Raw genomic sequence first — 20,671 nt, 5'->3', positions numbered from 1 at the left:
TGTCCTGCACATTTTTACTTGCTCAACATAAAGGCAGACAACGCCAGAACTGTTTAAGGTATTGATCCATAATTACTCAAATGATTTATGTTAAACACAACTGAATAATCTTGTATGATTCTACAGTATTGTCACGATTGTAATCCCTCCTTTTAAGGGCGCTCCAGCTCCAGCTCTTTCACATTTTAGTCTCGTTACTCCCGGCTCTCCATTGCAAGACGAAGGCCCGGAGACCCGCCTACCACCGGGTCACCCTACATCCGCAGCTTGAGGGCATAGACCTCCTATTGGCATCCTGACCTGACCCAGCTGAGTCCGGGGCTCAGAGCGCCTGGCCTCTTGATCCCATTTTTATTCCCTCTCCATGCACCGAATCCCGTTCCGTTTTTTTAACTTTGTCTTGTCTTTGTCTTGGACGGATCACCCGGTTCTGGACTACCGGACTTCGCCCTGGATTTTCCCTTGGATTCCTTTGGACTAGTTAGCCTTGGCTACACCCCGGGTGCATTAGTTCACTGCCGTCACGCCCTCCTGTCTGTCAGCCTGCCCTCATCCTCGTCCTCTCCTCCCCATTGTCCTTTTCCACTTATTTCCGGATTATGCTGTCTGCAAAAGGTCCAGAACTACGCATCGTAACAAGAATATGAGGAAGCAGCAACACTGAAATTAACTTTTTTTTTATTGTATTAACACATAGTTACTTTGGGGGTAAAACATGGCAAACATTTTGTACCAACAAGTGTTGAAATTGAAATTTGCCAACAAATAATCAATGCAGCAAACAGGATCAATTTGAGTACTCATTTGGTGAGCAGAAATTTACACAGGTCAGAAATCCAGTTTATTAACAAGAGTTAGACTAGTTGTTTCTGACAACTGACAAGCAAATCTATAAAATCCACAAATTACGTTGGAACTTGTCTCAGGGGGTCAAAAAAAAGATGGTCATTTATAGCAGGGATTCTAATAAATTTGTTGAGATATTAGTTTGGGGATTTTTTATGTTCCAAAGGAAAAAGGGGATGCAAAATGTGGTGGTAATTACGTCTCCACTACCAACACTGCTGCTGAATAAATTAGATTACAATGCCTACTGTAGATCACTCATAGTCCAAAGCTCAAATGTCAGCTTTGTATTTCCTGAATGTAAAGATGTTGTCCAAAGAGCTGGAGCTTTTGTTAAAAACTATAACAAACATAATATTTTCTTTAAAGAGAAGAAGGAAGAAAACACATGAAGATAGTCTGGGACTATCAAAAGACACATTCAATACAAAATTAAAAATCTGAAGGAGGAACAAGTTTGCTGATATTAAAAAATGCACATTGCCTGCCTCCACAGTAATAACTGCATCAATCATATCATAATAGCTTGATACCAGCTTTGAAGGATTTTGCTCAAAAGATAATTTTTGTATCCCACAATGGCAGTCCATTCCTTGATAAGCTACACTCATGAGTTCAGATTTTCAAGTGGATTTTTAGCTATCCTCTTTTTGCTTTTCAAATAAAATGCATTAGAAAGGAAACAGGATAATTTGTTGTGGACTGTTCAGAACTGTACAGTACTCTGTATACCGTATCTCTGCAAAAAATGAAAATTAAGTGAAACTAATTCTGAAATTTGAACTGTAAACTGCAAGCCCAGTTCTTGATGGTGAGGTACTATTAAGTGAAAATAAGGACTTTAATTTACAATTGGCAGGTGGTTGAGTTTTTAATAACGTGGGTCATGTTCTCTACTATTAAATAGATGTATGTTATTGCAACTCACAGAGGCTACTTCTGCATCTTTTTCTGGTGAGTTTCCTTGTTTTAGGGTATTAATCACAAGACTGGTGTTCATGCAATAGTATATAAGGCACAGTATTCCTGGCAGTGTGATAGTATGGTTGCGTTTATTGTTCATTTAAAAACTAAATTTGTGTTGTCAATCATGGCATTTTTGTCAGTAACAATAAGGTGGTTTACTTTGGAAAATGCCTGTCTTGAGAGTTGTTTCTTGTTTGCACTAATGTGTTGCCTTTGGAAGGTCATGCGATGTATCTGTGCTTGCATCACTACGAACACATGCCCACCAAGGGTTTAGGGGGTTTTGCTATTTTTGAAGCTGCTGCAAATAGCCAATGATCTCATGCTGATGTACCAGTGGAAACGATCACCCCCACACAATTTCGGTTGAGAAAAATAAATGTGGCAGATATTTTGCAAAACAGCTGCGGACTCTAAAGCAGTTGCTAAAAAGTGGCAAATTGTCCACATCTGCCAATACTAAAAAAATCTGTATCAAATTATTGGGCCAAAATATATTTTGTGTAGCTCAAAATGGAATAGTGGAAGTGAAAGAATCACCGTTTGATTTGGGAAAACTGATAATAACTTGTGTCTGATTTGGGACTGTGACAGGGTGCTGAGACAACAAATAGTTGCATTATTTACAAATAACATTTGTCATTTGTAATGCTATTTGAGGGCTGGGGTTAATTAAGTACAAAACAGAGGACCATGAAATGCAATTTTTAACATAATAAACTTTCAAGCCTGATCAGATTACTTTAATTTTAATCCAGTTACAATAGTAAACATTATTGCAACAGGGCTTTGACACACAAATTCTGTTAATGTACAGTAGGTTTTCTCACAAAATGGCTCATCCCTCAATGATCTTGCACACATTTCTGGTTCAAGATGAAAATTATTTGTGTAATTTGAAAATTAGGAACTGTAGTTTGTAAAGCACATGGTGCCATCTGAAAAGCAATGAAAGTTTTAAGTGTGGCCTTTCATAAGGTGTTGGAATTTTTTACAAAACCGAAAGGTCAAACCACATTGACACAGTATCTCATTTCCCAGATTTGATTTATTAGAAATAGAACAAATTGACAGGATGTAAATTAAGTCTATCTAAATAAAATTGTAATTATTAATGTATTCAATTCATGAAGTGTCAGGATATTTATTGCAGTCTGTCGTCCCTGTAAGACATTCGCTGTAAATAAATTATATTTATTAAGTTTATAACAGTAAGTCATTGTCAAGAAGGACCTTTGAAAACTTTCCCTGTTTATTTACTCTGTCATTAAAGTAAAATAAAAAACCCAAGAAAAGATCTATAATCCCCTCACACCATAAATAATGATATATACAGAATGTTACTCAATTACTTAGAAAAAATGATTTAATTGCAGTCTCCATGTTCATCAGCATCACCATCAGAATTCTTAATAAATATGAACAGTCTCTAACCACACTGATTACTAGAACAATAGACATCGTCTTCCAGACTCAACATGCCACTTTAATGGGGGGAAAAAAGGGCAGAGGTGGAGAGATGGTTATGAAAATTTTATACATCCAAAGGTTAATCAGCACAACAGAGCTGAAGTCTGTGTTTCATCCTTTCCATGTAGTTCCATTTAATTATCGCAGATGGAATTCGTCACTTACTGTACACAGCATACACATACAATAATATATCTATGCCAGATGCACACAGCAAAATGGTGATGTCTTTAGGCATTTAAAGGAATGATTTGCATATTAAAGAACACTGGACAGTGGCAGATGTGCTCTGTCTGGAGTTGTGTTCCCTGGTGCGTGCTGTTTACTGCTTCAGGAGATTAAACCCCATTTTATATTTCAATTTCCTGAAAAATCTTGCTCTCTGATTGGTTCGAAAACATGAGCCGTAATCCCTGGTAACCCGCTCTGAAAGTAATACCCAGAGATTGAAAGAGAAATCTCCAGTTGGCTGGATGGAGCATTTCCTTTTTTTTTCATTGATACATGTTGCCAGTCAAGTCCTGTCATTACAACGGAGCTTACTTCAAATAAAAGGAGTGATTGACTATTTTACCTCTCAAGTCCTTTGTCATTTATATTAATTAGCGATTTCCATTACTATCATTTAGTTACTGAGTGTCATTTCCTTCAAACTGCTGTTGTATATTAATGCTTAAATTGAAAGTTCTTTTCTCGCCTTTCTGAGACACTTTATTGAGCTGTTAGGTTCTCCTTTCACGCACCATAACAGTTATTCATTCGAATTCACTGTTTTATTTAAGATCTATTGTTTTAACAGAACACTGTTGTCACTTTTATTATAATGCTTTTTATTGTGTGCTGGTTATAGCAAATAAGAAAAACATGGTCTAATTTTGTCCAGACACACTGACTTGTCTGGCAGCTCTAAGCATATAATTAGAAAAAGCAATGCTGCTCTGTTCCAAAACTGTGCTGTAGTGGTAGGATCTGTTTAGCTGGTATGGAAAAAAAAATATAATGCAGATGTTTGACACATTTCACAACCTTCAGACACCTGTATAGTGGATACTGATGAATCATAAAGGGAATATCTTGCTTTACCTATGTGTCTCTGTGTGTAAAATAATGGCAGTTGTATAATGTCCATCTTCTGTTACTGACATTTGTGCCTTACCCTTCAGCCAACAGTATGAACCTCGTGAAGTGATTTAAACTGTCATAAATCAGGAGTTGTATTCCCATGCCTGGTTTAGAAATAAGATGAAAATTTGGCTTCTTAAGGAGAGCAGGATACGCTACTGTACTAACCATCTTTCAAATTTCAAACTCTTTTGCTGTTATTGGGTTATAGTGTCAAGCGCTGCTTTTATTTTTCTTCCCTGGATTTCACTGAGAGAGCTCCTCCTTCTCTTTCCTGTGGTAGATGCTTGTTTTCAAGCATACATTTCTTTCTCTTCAGTGTTTCTTTTTCCATTCATGTGGCTCATCTGATCTGCCAGGTAAGGTGTGAAAAGCATCAGGCTCAGTTATCCACCCCTTTTCTTTTGTTTCATCCAGTAGGTGCCGTCAGGCCAGGGTTTTTTAGGTTCTCCTTGGCTGTTGTTTCTAGTAATAAGCAATACGTTGATGCCATTAATGTGACTCTTGTACTTAAAGACTAAGAATGTAGAATTTATATTGTGTTTATCAAATTAATACCAATTTATGTTGCCGCTTTTGCATTTTTTGCAACAAAATGGGTCTTGTTTCAATTCTTATATTATTGCAGTTTAACTTTTTAATTACAGTTGTATCCTGACCAAAGCCTGAACCATACCCTAACCCTAAACCTGGGGTGTAAGAGTAATAGTTATTTATAACTGTTTTATCAAATCATTAGTTACATGTTCATAGCAGAGAACTAATGTCTTGCAGGGCCAACAGTTGCGGTAAAAAAGCCACTTACAAGAAATTGGAGATGACGGTCTCTGCCTTCTTCCAAGAGCTTTGCAGTTGTGAGACAATATTAGGCAATGGAGAGAGTCCTGAGAAGCAAGGCCCTCTGAGGTCACATGCTCGACTTATTCTGTATCTGTGAGATATAACCTTGGCTCACTTTCTTGGCTATGGGGGGGGACACTACAAAAGTAAATTAAACTTGGCTGTGTTTCTTGGTGGATCAGTTTTAATTTTCCAGGAGATAATCATAACAATGAGGAAGAACGGTGAAAGTCACTGAACAACAAATATATACCGATGGATACAGTTGGTTTTATTATAGTGTATACTGTATGCATGTAGCCTTAATAATGTGGAGAATCCAAACTTTGAATAAGGGCTGCAAAATTCAAGTGTGTTTTTAGTTTCTATTGCCAATGATGATATTACTGTATACATGAAAGGATATCTGGTTGCTGAAATATCCTTTTAAAAACAAGGTTTTGATTTCTTCCACTCTGCCAGTTTGTTTTCAACAATAACCACAATGTCAAAAACACTTTTAAATGAAAAAAGGAATAAAAAACACAAAATTATTACAAATCTCTATGGTACCTTGTAGTGATTAAATTACTAGAAACACATTTACGTAACATACAGTAGATATAATTAGTACACACAATAGCTGTCTGCAGTTGCAAATCAGAGCAAGGACCCAGCCTTCTCTGATTTTTACTTGGACGGCCGCTGCAAATATAGAGAAGAATGTGACACCACTTCCTTCAGCTGTGCCCATCAGTCTAACTCTGGAAATTTTAGTAGCTGTGGTGTGAGAGTCCTAGATCTTCTCTTGGCTTCTCTGTAAGGTTAAGAACAGGCTCTTCCTGTCTGTCCAGTGTAATGACTTGCCAGCCCCTTAGGTTTGTATCATATCACACTTGACCCACCTTCAATCACATTTGTCTGAGCGGAAGTCCTCCAGTGTGTCTTGAGATAGACAAGCAGTCAGCTCCTGTTTTATTTGCAAATTGCTGATGATCCAAAACCTCTTTGTAGCGCGTGGCTTTTTTCTATTTCATGAAACGGAATTTGTGAAAGGAAATTTAAAGTGCGTTTATAAAAGAAGCTGAATGGCACATTTTCATGTCTTATACTGATAATGCAGGAATCAGAAGTTCTTCGCAAAACGTCCCTTTTAATTATATCTAATTTTAAAAGTCAAAAGATAGGTGATGGGAGGCATGGTGGTGCAGTGGTGAGCATGGCTGTCTCCCAGCCCTGGGGCTCTAGGTTCAGTTCTGGACCTGGGGTGCTATCTGTGTGAAGTTTGTGTGTTCTCTCTCCCCGTGTTCACTTGATTTCAAAGACATACTATACTGGTAGGTTAATTGGCTTCTGGGAAAACTGGCCCTGGTGTGAGTCTGGGCATGTTTGTGTCTCTGTGTGCCAAGTGATGGACTGGAGTGCCATCCAGGCAGTATCCTGCCTTGTGCCCATTGCTTGCTGGGATAGGCTCCAGCTCCCCATTACCCTGTACTGGATAAAGTGGTTAAAATATGGATGAATGGACGATAGGTAATGTTGAAACTCTTTAAATGATTATTGATGATATTTATCAAATCATTATCGGGTTAAATATTGTATTTCAACTATAAATGTTCATTGTTTTTAAATAATAAAGTGATTAAGAAAATAATGTATCTTAATAAATAATAATAATAATAATTTATTAAATAAAAAATAATGAGATTTTATTGCCTTACTTTGCCTTAGTTTGTCGATAATGTAATAACGGCTTCAGAACTGCCTTTTTGAAAATTCATAATAGCTATTATTAATTTTAGAGTTATTAGGGGACGTGTTTTATATGTATACTGATGCTGTTTAGAAGGTTAGGGCTGTCTAAGTAGTGGCTAATTTATAAAAGCTTACTTCATTGAAACAGTTAATGATAGGCAATAAAGTAAATAATTGCATGGATGAATTTCATGTATACAAGCTTAACAGTTATGAGCAAAAATGAAAAGCAATGTGTGGAGTCCACAATCTTCACATTCTGCACAAGCCATGGATAACATCTCTGATAAGAAGCCAAAGCATCCATCATCCCTTACAGCAGCTTTTATTCCCTGATGATCAGGGAAAGTGGATTGTCTTCTCCATAGAGGGAAAACGATGTCCTAATTGTGCTACAGTATGTGACTGCTTTTTAAAAAATATAACTAGGAGTATATGACCTCCTGATGATGTGAGTTTAGCTTTTCCAGACTGCAGAATGATCTCATTCTTTTTCTTCACTCATTCGAGTGCAGGCTAGGTAAGGGCTTAATGTCATTCCCATTTGTGTGAAGAGTCAGAATTTTAATTGTAAATGGCAGTGCATTTGTTTCACATGAGCACATAAGAATTTAATCAGAATTAAGACTGACTGGGAAAAGAATAAATAATGTTCAGTTTCTTGCATTTTCATAATTTCTGCAACAACAAGCAAGATCACTGCTTTATTTTAAGTCATTTGGTTTTGGCCTTCTGGCTTCTTGTTTCCTCAGGCATACCTTAGTGCTGAATTAATTAAGGAGCCAAAGCAGTGCCCACATCTGTTTCTGTAATGCTAATGAAGGCCAATGTATGATAACTTGGTCCATTTCCTAATACACTCTTCGGCCGATCTTAAAAACAGCCACACTCTCTGTGTGCACCAGGGTTTTTATCAGAGAGAATCAATCAGGAATTCATCTTTTAAGCCTTTGTTCTAGTTACAGTATGTATTTATTAATTATATGTTTTCATGTACAGTATTTATTTTATGTTACTTAATGTGTGTATAGATGTGTATATCACATATACAGTATACATACAGTGTGGATTATTTAATAAAATACATTCTATTTTACATGTCAAATTCAGAGAGATTTGTCATCAAAAACAAATGCTGCAGGGAACTTTCCATGCTTGGCGAATTACTTTACCTTTTGGTTCAGAGTTCTCCAGGGTCAAAAGGAGTTTACTCAATTGTCGGTATTCACTACGCTTTGCCTGTTAAGAAAGGGTGCTGAAGGAGGAAAGATTGCATTTGACAAACTGTAGACCATGAGTAGCTACAATGTAAATGTTTTCTTGCCTGCACTTTTTATTGAACTCTCAATGTTTTTAAACTCCCTCATGTATACTACATTTATACAAGAAAACCCTTCCTAAGAAACTGTCGTAATGCTGTAGTCTGTGTCAACTGTGTAGTCTCAAATAATGGTCACTTTACAATACAATTATCTATTAAGTACACCTGAACTCATATTCAGGTAGAATTAATTGGAATTTACCATCCCACTAATTTAAAAGGCCGAAATCCATGTTTTGCTTTTTATGATTATAATGTGGGCTCTCAAACTCCCTGGACTGAGCTTCTGTTGTATGATTATACACAGTGCCCTCTAGTGTTATGTATTGGACAGACCTTTGATAAAAATGTAAAAAGATAACAAAAGATGAAAAGTAAATATAGCTTTTCAATATGCAGATTTACAGAAATGACACTGAAGGTCATTTCATTTTTTGTCAAATGTTTTTTTTCATTCAATATTTTTTTGGGATGACAGCCTAACAGCTTGCGTACTAAGCATTTGTACAGAAAACATGAATCAGACTTTAATATAGCTCTGCTCAAACAAAGCAAAACAAAACACATGTGCATTTGAATGATCTCAGACCCTAATCCATCAGGTTTTCAAGCTGTCTACATTTAATCATCAAATTAAATGAATAGACAATCCATTTAAATTAGTGTGATTCTAATGAAAACCATTAGCTTTTTAGGGCTAAGGTTGTTATTTTTTGTGAACAAATGTGTATTGTTAAAATACAGAATACAAAAAGATGAAGCTAAACGGTGTACAAAAACAATACAATGAATTATTTCCCTAGAAAGACCAAAAAGAAGCAAACAGGAATATTTCAACATTTTGGAAATAACGGAATTCATCTATAGAAGCTTATTAGCACCACAGTAAAATATTTTTTGCATTTAAACAAGACAGTTTTATGTTTAAATTAGAATCTTTTTGTGTTAAAATGAGATACTTTTGCATTTTCGAGATAACATTGCATTAAAACACAAAAATTAATTTGTGAACTATATTGCATACTATATTAATATCTTGCAATATACAGTATATGCAATAATATTGTCCCATACAAACTAGCATTGACTTTAACATAAGAAGAATATTGTCACACTCTTCAGGAGCATGTGTACTGTCTTTTGTATACAGTACATGAAGTAGAGCTTCACTTGATTGCGCATCCCTGGGTTAAACGCTCGTTGTTTTCACTGTCTCTGTGAAAATTAGAAATTACATGGCTTTCTAAATGTTTGTTATTCTTGATGTGAAACTGTTGAAAAATATATTGTACATAGGTTTTTGCCTACTCTTTAAACATTGAGCAGAATACGTTTACAAGGACTTGACAGGAAGAGTTACATCTACAGTACTGTTGGCTTACTGTTACTGTTATTGTTGGTCACAGTATTGTTGGTCACAAGCCAACAGTGTAAAACTGTATAATGAGTAGTGTGCTCTCCTGGAATTTGTTCTTTTTTTGTGGCATTCTATTTCTTTACATTCATGCGTGTGCCAACGGACACAGATATACAGTTTCTTCTTCCTTCAAAATTCCAAACTCAAATGTATGATGTCAGCATACTGTAGTCTAAAATCTTTTGAGTGTTTGTGCTTAAAGCTTCAACACTTGACCAGCAATAACAGTATTGTTCAACGAATTGATTATCACGTTTTAACATAATGTTATCTCTTATAAACCCAAAAAAGTTGTGTAAACCCAATGCTACAGTATCTCTTTTAAATGCCATGTTTCTTCAGTGGCACTAAAATGCTTCTGTAGATGCATATGCTCAGGTGACCCAGTCACCTCAGTCACAAACAGATGCATTTAACCAAGTGTGGTTCAAGGAGGTCTCCTCCACTCAGCCCTGCAGACAGATTTTTTTTTTTTGCAGAACATAGACCTGCTACTAAAACATGTGCCTCATGATTGAAAGTGACCATCTTTCAGAAGGGGGTGTCTGGGACTCATAGGCAACAACCAGATACCAGCCAACTGGCACCAGAGATATCTAGGAGGGTTACTGATTTAATGAATCTAGTTTTTGACTTTTCAGCCTTAAGTTGTGACAGTCGGAGTATGACTTTACAGAAACATGCAGAGTTATGTAAAAAGTCTTGACTAAAGATTATTTTTAATAAATTGTTGGAAAAAGAGTTAATTTAATGTATTTTAAATCTGGACATGTATTAGCAGCAATACATTTGAATACTTCTATATTATACTACATGATACAGTACTATATGTGAAGTATGCTTGTATTTTTTGGTTTAAACTGGTTTTAACATGAGGAACCCATATGGGAATACTATATACTGTAGCTTTCAACAGTAGGTCTTGATTTTGAATATAATTTCATTGTTCAGCTGTTACAGAATTGTTCTTGGCTTCATCAACCCATTTTGCACAGTTTTGCATTTTGCAAATCTGAAGTTCATGCCTTGGTCAGTCATTCTTCTGAAAATTGTTCAGAGATAAAAACAATGTCTTCTTTGCTGGAATCTCACCTACAAGGTAGTGACTTCATGCCATCGATTAAGATCCATTAAGACTCAGTGTCACTACAAGGTATTTATTCCTCTGACGTTTCTTGTTCTTTTATAAGGTGTTGTTCTTGTTATTGTTTTTAAGGTTAGATGTGGGAGGGCAGTGTTTAAAGAGTTAATGAGAAGTGTGCATGTTTGTGAGCGATAAGTTTAATATTTTTCTAAAACCTTCGCTAACTGGTCTCTTGTATTTCTTTTACACTGGTCATTTGGATGACATTTACTGTACAATATATAGTACGTATTATTCCTAAACTGAAAAAAATGTCCCTTCCTTTACTTAACATTCCCTTGGTGAGACTTAATATTATTGATATTAATATAAGTATTTTAAGCTGAATATAGTAATTATTTGACACGTTTTAGCTTTCTGTTCTCTCCTAGATCAGTCTGTTGTTGAGAGTACAGAAATATTTATGGTATATTTCTTGTGGAAGTGACATCTCTTTTATTGGTATCAGTGTGTCTTACATTAATCATGTTAATGTATTACCTGGAGGTCTGCCTGAGCTGTTGTATCTAAATTAAACAAGATTAGAATGAGATCAAATGTGATATGGGACATATGCTGATCAAGTCAGGTTGAAATAGCATAATTAAGAAGGAGAGAACAGCTAATGTATATTTGTTTTTCTGTTGTAAAGCACTGTTTTTAAGATTAGATTAAATTCTTGTGTGGTCTTAAATGTTAATGTCCTATACACAGACATCCAGAAAGTGTGACTATACTGTATACTGTACAGTATATACAGATACTGTATATACTCACATACATGTATGTACTGTATATATACTGTATGCATACATATCCACAGTGTGACAGATTGTGACAGAACAATTCTATTGCAATTTAAAGATGTTGTTGAAGTCCATGGTAACAACTGTGAATCATTAAGAAGGCATAATGCTTTCAGGGGTAGTCTGAATAGAGTGTGTAGTATTTAATGCTACAGTACTAGTAGATGTACAGTAAGTGGTAATCCTGTTGTGAAAATAATATTTTTCTTTAATTATTCAACAGCAAATACCTAATCTTGTTCAGACTTACTAAATAAATGTTGTGCTTTTAACCAGGAAAGACTGCAGCAATAGTGTGAGTAGGTTGTTTTTTTCTGAAGACAAAGATTAAAGCTCATTTAGTGTTCTGCTGTTTTTCAGTTCCAGTGGTCACTCTGATTACAACAGACATCTATCAGTATAGTTTTCTTTGCTTTTTTAATAGCTGGCCAAATTATAACTGAAGCTCTTTTCACAAATTATTTTTGCATATTGTTTTGAGTGTTAGCAATGGCGTGGACATGTTGTATATGAAGTGTTGGCAAGCCTTAAAGCAAATGCTAATGTGACAAGCTATTTATCTTAATTAAAATGTTGTGTTTATACTGTGAAAAATATTTGTATTGTTCCCTCATAACAGGCCTGATATAACAAAAATAGTTATAGTACATACGTTTTCATGAAATATTTCCAATCTTTCAATATTTTTGTATATTAAAATTGTCAGATATTATTTCAAGTTAATACATATATTATTTTGAAATCTTCAAATATGACCAGTTAAATTAGCTGACAAATTCATTGTGGCAACAGGAGGTTAATGAAAATACTCTTAGAAAGACTATGGGTGTACTTGCTCAGATTAATTAGGGGTCAAATCGCTGTTTGGTGACAGTGACACATCTGAATATCTGACAGTAATTGAGATTAATTCATGTTTGTTTCAGGGTAAGACAATAGTGACCTCTTTAGGATACATTATTAGACAGCACTAGTTTTTTGATCAGCATTAATAGTCAACCCCTCTAATTTAGTGAGGAAATACAGTATATCTGACTGTACTATCTGTAAGTGTTAGAGACCCTTCTTGACATACCTATATGTGGTGTGACTCTTCAAAATAACCTTGACTGATGGTGCCTCTCAGCATCTCATAATATTTCAATACGATGGTGAAGTAAAATGTCGACTGGGAAGTCATAAAATCTATTAACTAACCTTGTTACAACATGTCAAGCAAGAATAATGCTTTTCTCTTAAGAATGACTCACCCTTCCATTTTCTTTTTGTCCTATACTACAAATATGGAAAAATTATTTTACATAGAATATCCTAGGGTATTTGTGAAGTTTACAATAATTGCTAAAAGTATACCATCTTGAAGTTGCAGGCAAATGTTTCCAATGTGTACTAATACTCAAGCCAATACCTGTTGTACTAAATTATATTTTGATGTGGAATTTATTGTTTCTCAAATCGTCAAACTATCAATGGTCTGGCAAGTATTCTGAGACTATTTTAGTGTATAGGTTGGTCCTGCAAAGTCCCCTGAGCTTATCTGTGAATTATACTGTTGCTTACTCTAGATGCATAGTTCTTTTAGATACTGTATGTTTTTCTGTATTTTTTCGGCTGAGGGAGATTTGAATGTGCAAATAAGTTACAGTGCTTCCAAGATGGAGTCCTTTTCCACTATGTTTTTGAATAGACACAGGAAACATTGATGCCTTCAGTACAAAAAGGCTGAGGCTGTACTTATTGGAGTCCTTCCTGTAAATAGTGACAGATTGACAAAACAAGCTTTAGAGATACTTAATAGACATAGTGCTGTTTTTGTCTTACAAATACTGCCTTACAAAGTATGCAATATACCTATAGCAAATGTGTACAGCACAACACAGGTGTTGTGTAAATTGTGTAAATTCCAAAGTCAGTATGGCAGTTTAATCATACTGTAGTTTGTATGATTTAACATTTTAATCATTTTTAACTTTTTAATTTCCATTTAATTTTTAAGAAAACAGTACATTTTTGTGTCCCAGGATAATCTCGGTGAATATGGCTCCTAATATCTTTTAGTAGAGCCTGTCATTTGTGGCAGGTTTTGAGGAGTATGTTTGGCCTATTACAGAAACTCTGGCACTTATAGCACACATTCTGAATATAGTGTACTCTGTGAAGTGAACCCTATATTCAAAATCCTTAAGCACTTACAGTAGATCCCTATTATTCCTTTTAGTGTTTTGAATATAGTGCCCTATATACTGTATACAGATGGCATGCTATGCACACTATAAACAGAATGTTTTAGATTTTCTGTCAGTAAAATTGAAGTAACCTGTTACACACTGTTCTGCAACAAAATATGTTATTGTGCAACCACGAAACAGCAGTCTTTATTTCCTGTTCAGTCTGAATGTGTAAACTGCAGACAGGTAGTGCTGCCCAGAGATTACTGTAAGCCTTAAATATTTGTGAGAAGCAAGGTGATGGAATTCTTTTTCAGGGTCCTTTTCACCAACGCTTTCCATTTCTCACAATGGTAACTGGGTTGCCTAGATACGGCACAAACTTTTCCATCTCAGCAGCTTGATTAGGAGAAACAGCAGGCCGGACTCCATTGAAAAACAAACAGAGGCCCAGGTTGTGCTTCATCCTCTTGCGCATCACTAATTGTTCCAGAAAGAGATTTACATTAATAAAGCTCAAGAGATAATTTGAATGTTTTATCCACCCTGTCGTTTATTCTATTGGCTCCTGCCACTTAATCTTTTTAATTTTATTATTATTCTAATGGCAGTTTTCCCAACTTGAGGCTTAAATGATGTTTTACATGCTACTCAAGGAATTTTGGAATTGTAAAATCTGTTACTAAATTTAAACCAAAATTATTTCAAATTATGTTTTTGGGACTCTAGTTATTTGCTGTTTAGAGAGATTTTGATTTTTATCGATGCATTCATTTTTATTTTTTGTAACATCTAAAAATATGTTGAGAAGCACAACACATCATATAGTACAACTAGTACAATTTTCGATTATCCAGAGTTTCAAATAGAATGACCTTAGGTATGAGTACATTTGATAATGTACGACCAATTGAAATACAGATACTTAAGGTATCTATAAAAGAAACTCTGCAGAAGTGCATTTACAACTGAGAGGGTTACAAGAATTTTGGTCATCTGGAACATGTACCATATATAGTCAATTGTGGAAGTCAGATCACTTGTACTGTATACTAGCAACCAATCAAGGTATTTACATTAATAGCCTCCTTTCATTTGTAAAATATTAATGTTCTTTTGCTCTCTTCTACTTTAACAATGCTTAGCCCTGGATTCGTTCTATAATAATAATAATAATAATAATAATAAAAATAATAATAAAAATAATAATAATAATAATAATAATAAAAATAATAATAATAATAATTGCTTATACTTATATAGCACTTTTCTGGACACTCCACCCAAAGCACTTTACATGTAATGGGGATCCCCTCCACCAACACCAATGTGCAGCATCCACTGCGACGGCAGTCATAATGCACCAGAACGCTCACCACACATCAGCTATTAGTAGGGAGTAGGACAGAGTGATGAAGCCAATTCACAGATGGGGATTATTAGGAGGCCATGATTGGTAAGGCCCCATGGGAAATTTGGCCAGGACATCAGGGTTACACCCCTACTCTTTTCGAGAAACGCCCTGGGATTTTTAAAAGGAAACTGTAGTCTCAATTTCTCAGACCGGTTTCTAAATCTTGAGCATAGAGAGTCAGGGCCTCGGTTTTACATCTCATCTGAAGGACGGCGCCTTTTTACAGTACAGTGTCCGCATCACCAAACTGGGGCATTAGGACCCACGTAGACCGCAGGGCGAGCTCCCCCTGCTGGCCCCATTAACACCTCTTCTAGCAGCAACCTTAGTTTTTTTCATCCAGGTACTCACCAGGCTCACACCTGCTTAGCTTCAGTGGGCTGCCAGTTGTGAGTTGCATGGAGATATGGCTGGTGGCTGAAGTGATGGACTGTCCTGGGAAAGACCCAGAAGGGAGATTTTATTCTCTGGACAATCTCCCTTTTCAATAAAGAGGGTTATGGTGTTGGTTTGTACTGTTTTGCTGCAATACTTTTGTCATTCATGTGTGAACGTTTGCTGTATGCACCAGTCACCCTATTGCTTAATAGTTTCTCACTCACACATCTTTGCCCTACAGAAAAAATCTCGGTTAGGGATGGCTGTTGAAATTAAACTGAAATAAGCCATTATTTAAATGTGATGTGGTGATTTATACATTCTTATTACAGCAATGTCAACGCTGATTGTTAAAAATGACAATACTCACAGGCTTATTTGTCTTCCACTGGTTTAATTACAGCCAACATGAGAACGCTAGGAAGATTACAAACAAGAGGGGTCCTTTCCGCCCATCTTGCTCCTCTGGTTTCTAGTATCTAAGTAATCTGTGGATTTCATCCAGATGTTTCTTGATAGATACAAGGTTATCAGCTTTGGTGTTAAAAAGTGCCTGCTGTTCTCAGTTTTGAATGCATCTCCTCAATGTTTCCACTTGTGGCTTCTGGCTTGTGTTTCTGTGTTGATTTTGAACTTTATTAGGTTTTTTATTTACTTTTCTGAAGCTTTTGAATGCTTTAGTGGGGTTCCATTGCAGTTTTCTTTGTCCAAGATTTTCAGTTTTCTTTTGTATTTCCAAATAGTGTAGTGCAGTAATCTGCACAATACATTTTCTGGTTATGGCTAGACTCTCCATTTGTACACTTGGTTTCATCAAAAAGTATTTGCCAGGGATTTACTGAACATGGAATGGAGTGCCACAATTCAGCCAAACAGAACCACATTTTACTCAGTACAATCTTCTGTGCAAGGCCCATTGCTCTGATTTCAGGTACAGTTTTTTCAAAGAATATAAGTGACCTTGGCCTGAAATTTCTTTCAACAGTCTCTCTGTGTCCCAGGTACATGTTTCTGCCCTGTGACACAGGATTGTTACATATTTAAAATGGGGTTGGGCAGTACATTAAGTAATTGCGCCCAGACAGGTTTGGAACAATTTGCCTTAGGGGTTTAGGGGATGTGTTATATAATTTTGTTTGAAAATATTTATTACACTGGCTTTTATAGAATCATCTTTATAATCTGGCTCAATATGTTTATTAATTTTTCAGTATAAATGTGAAGCTTATGGTGATGACTTGTCAGGAAAGGCCCAGTATTGTGTCCTTGTCCCCATTCTTAGTTATTTGATTGGAGCCCTTGTTGGGGCCTCTTTTTCTTTTCATTTGCTGTTAATCCTAGTCAATCATTATTTGATTACATCACTTTTTAGGGAAATTAGGATTATGGAGCTGTTTTTTTATTTTGATGTGTTTAGGGATAGACGTGTTAGCATGGCAGATAGCACTATAGCCTCACAGGACTGGCGTCCCGAGTTCACTTCCAGAATGGGGCACCGCCTGTGTGGAGTCCTTATATCCTCTCCATGTACTGTTTGTGTGGGCCAACCCACTAGCTCCATCCCTTTCCCACCCATCAAAGACATGTTAGTGAAAATTATATGAGCCACAGGAAAAAAAAAACATCAGAATTTTTTAACTTAAAATAAGATGAGCAAGTTCTGATCAGTGCTCAGCAAGTGAAATAAAGTTTTATTCAGTTGTACCGCTTAAGCGATTGCTTTTTCAATAGCGCCGATATTAAGAATTAATGGGATTCTCACATGTAAATCCCCATATCATGTGATTGGATATTGAATTCGTATCATTGTTTTGTGTTATACCTTAGGATTTAATATTTCCCCACATGCATTTTACATCAATACATTATACTGTACCTGATTTTAAAGGTGTTATAATTTATTTAGTCTTAGGTCATCAAAAGTTAACTGTATGACAAAGAATAAGAAAGTAAATCCACAGGTATCCAATGTAGTAAATCTGTTATGCATTTGCCTTCAGTTCTTTAAAATGTGAAATTATTAGATTGTACTCTAGGTGGCTCGGTATTAAACAGCAGTACAAAAGCAGCAACCCCTCTATTTATTTTGATTTTTACTTCCTAAAGATGTTATTGAAGCAATTTTTATTGTTAAATGCTCTCCGGTTCTGCCTGATGTAGTAGTATTGTTAACTTAAACCAGTGGTATGTGGGACTCAGATCTTCTCATTGTTCTGTCAAAATGAATGACATGCATTTTCTGGATAGAATCCGGTGTGCTTTATGGGGGAAGTACAATATAAGGTTGCAGGGGAGCCAGAGCCTAACCCAGCATGCAATAGGTGCAAGGCAGGATACTCCCTGGATAAGACATGCACACACTCACATCCCAGAAGCCACTTAACCTACCAGTATGCTTTTGGAATGTGGGAGGAGACCAGAGCACCTAGGGTAAACCCAAGCAAACACAGGGAGGACTTACAAATTCCACACAGGAAGCACCCCAGGACTTGAACCCTGGACCCCAATGCTGCAAGGCTGCAATGCTAAGCACTGCGCCACCATGCTGCCCAACTTCAATCCACTATATTAAAAATAACAATATTGTTATACGTACACCTTTGTGATTAATACTAGAAGCTCAAAATATTGGCCTACAACTAGATTGATTTCTCCCTCTTCAACAGAAAATCAACCACCACAAAATATATAAAAAATACTTGCTGTTGACAGTTAACCTAATTGCAAAGAATTGCCAAAAGCAATCTGCTCTCCTCTGTCATGTATGAACTATGTTTGACCCCCGTTTTGTGTAGGGAACACAATATAAAGTTGTGGTCATATACAGCAAACCTACTGCAGATTATGTGGTGAATTATTCAAGATTTTACTTTTCAGAATCTTTCTGCTTACTCTACATTTAAATGAGAATTTGCACTTGATAATTCTGGTTAAATAAAGAACTACAAAAATATCCTATTTAAGTGTTTACTGTTCATTATTATGCAAAAATGTATGACCTTGCAAAGGCTAAATAATACCTACAGTATATCTTTATCTTTGTCCCTGCTGTTTCAGCCACACTAAATAATGTCTACTGAAGAACAGTATTCATTGTGTATTAATACATTAGTCAATTATACCACTCAAAAGATAATCCCAAACCTGAAAAATGATTAGCAATATGATGTATCAAAAATATAAGATTAGAATATGGTTGCCTATTAGGTTCAACCACTGTCTCTCCTCTGACTTAATATTCTGTTTCCTTTCACAGTGATCTGCAGTTTCCGTGGATCAGTGTCACAGGGCCTGACTCTGGAGATTGGAGAGACTGTACAGATCCTAGAAAAGTGTGAAGGTAATGATAAACAATTTCTCAAAGAATCATTTCATATAGTACCTCATTATATCTTTTTGAAGGCAAATTGTGTTGTAGTACTGAATTTGTGCACCAGTGGCATACACCTACAGTAAATATATTGCATGCTGTGTTGTGGATAACTGCCATTATGCATAATAAGGTGGTAAAAGTGGGAAAGAAAAAAGAATCTCTAAATAAACAAAATAGATCATTTCTATGCACAGTTACTGTGGTTCACGACTTCCTGGGCATTCAGAGACAACTAAGAGAAAGGAAATAGAATATTCCCTGAGTGAATATAGTAGACACTGCATATATTTGAAAAATTCTCATAATAGATCACATTCATTCAGTTATGGTATAGTACATAATGAATGTCCTCAGGAAGGAAAGATATCAGGGAATAAATACCCTGATATGCGTTTAGTATTCACACTCTGCACTTAATGGCATTAACCTACAGTATAGTATGCAGCTTCAAGTATAAATGGTTACCCTCTCCTGTGACACTTTACAATATGTCATAGTGTCCCACAATGCAGATAACCCTGATAAAAAGTGAAAAGTCACTTATATAGTCATACTGTATATTGGTCTGAATGCTAGGGCATTGCCACAGAACTGCCTCTACAGAGATCCAGCTGTCAGTGTGGCTTTTCAGACCTAGGCGCCATTCAGTCTTCAGTGCCAGAAGCAGGCATGGACTCTTATTAAATTGTCTTCAAAGTTTGCTAATGTGCTTAACTGTCCACAGAGGGCTAGGAAGATACTGTCACTCACTGTTCATTCTGAGCTGAGTTTGCACACAGCTCTCTTGAGGGAAAAGTGAAAACAATTATGTTTTTATTCCCTAACTGACTGGTGTTTGAAGACAAGAGAAAGAAAGCTCTATTATTACCACTGTTTTTGTCTGGAGCTGTGCTCTTTGTTTCTAAAAGATTCACATTTTTTAATTTAATCAGCATTTAGGGCCAGCCTCAGGGAAAATGGTGAACTGGGTAGTGTTGTGTCTTTGAGTGTTTGAAATATAATAAGCCTACGTTATACAAGTTAAAAGTGTTTCAGCTTTTAAACATGTTTCTTAAACCTTGCTTGAGTTAGTTTTAAAGCCTATAGAGCCATATTTCTTAAACCTTGCTTCAGGTACCCCGTGTTGTCTGTTTATAATGTTGGCCCTTTATGCATTGACCTGGTGACTCTAGTGAAGCAGACAAGACTAAAATGGGCATCAGCTCACACTCTGAAAAAAGCCATAGTGCTAAGAGTATGCAGTTATGTTCTGGTATACTTTAATGCATTTTCCTCCTGTAGTGACTGAGATAACTACTACAATGGACTATCTGAGAAAAAAAAAATCATTCCATTGCCTGTGGCGGTGTGCAACCTGTTTAAACTTTGCTGTCTCCAAAAAATGTGTTGTTTTTAAATACAAATTCCCTTCTTATACAGTATAAGCTTAATTTGTTCATTGAAAAACTTGTATAAATAGAATTGAAATTCCATTACTTTCTGTGTTGTAATCTCTGATTGGCTCCAGAAGTAAAAAAATGTTCCCTCAAACACCAATAGTTCACCTTAATACAGCACAGAATGGTACTCAAGTATGAAAACAATAACATTCCTGCTTCATTATTGAAGTAACATGCCTAAAGCTACTGTATTAGCAAATGCATAAACAATAGGTAGGAAAAAAATAACACTCCTGCTTATTTACTTTACAGTA

The 20,671-nt window shown here is 35.9% G+C and overlaps 1 protein-coding gene across 11 annotated transcripts in view; it reads left to right on the top strand.

Annotated features, from left to right (window-relative positions):
• dock3 (dedicator of cytokinesis 3) overlaps positions 1–20,671 on the top strand; it is a 253,825-nt gene that overhangs the window by 51,337 nt on the left and 181,817 nt on the right. For all 11 annotated transcript variants that reach the window (XM_069189418.1, XM_069189422.1, XM_069189417.1 and 8 more), the window contains exon 2: positions 18,862–18,945. In XM_069189418.1, the coding sequence (XP_069045519.1) occupies positions 18,862–18,945 (84 nt within the window). The remainder of the gene's footprint in view (positions 1–18,861; positions 18,946–20,671) is intronic.

This window comes from Lepisosteus oculatus, chromosome 4 (assembly GCF_040954835.1).
Source record: "Lepisosteus oculatus isolate fLepOcu1 chromosome 4, fLepOcu1.hap2, whole genome shotgun sequence".
NCBI classification, from domain to species: Eukaryota; Metazoa; Chordata; class Actinopteri; order Semionotiformes; family Lepisosteidae; genus Lepisosteus; species Lepisosteus oculatus.
Note: the sequence above shows the minus strand (reverse complement) of the source record. Positions and strands in the feature narration are given on the sequence as shown.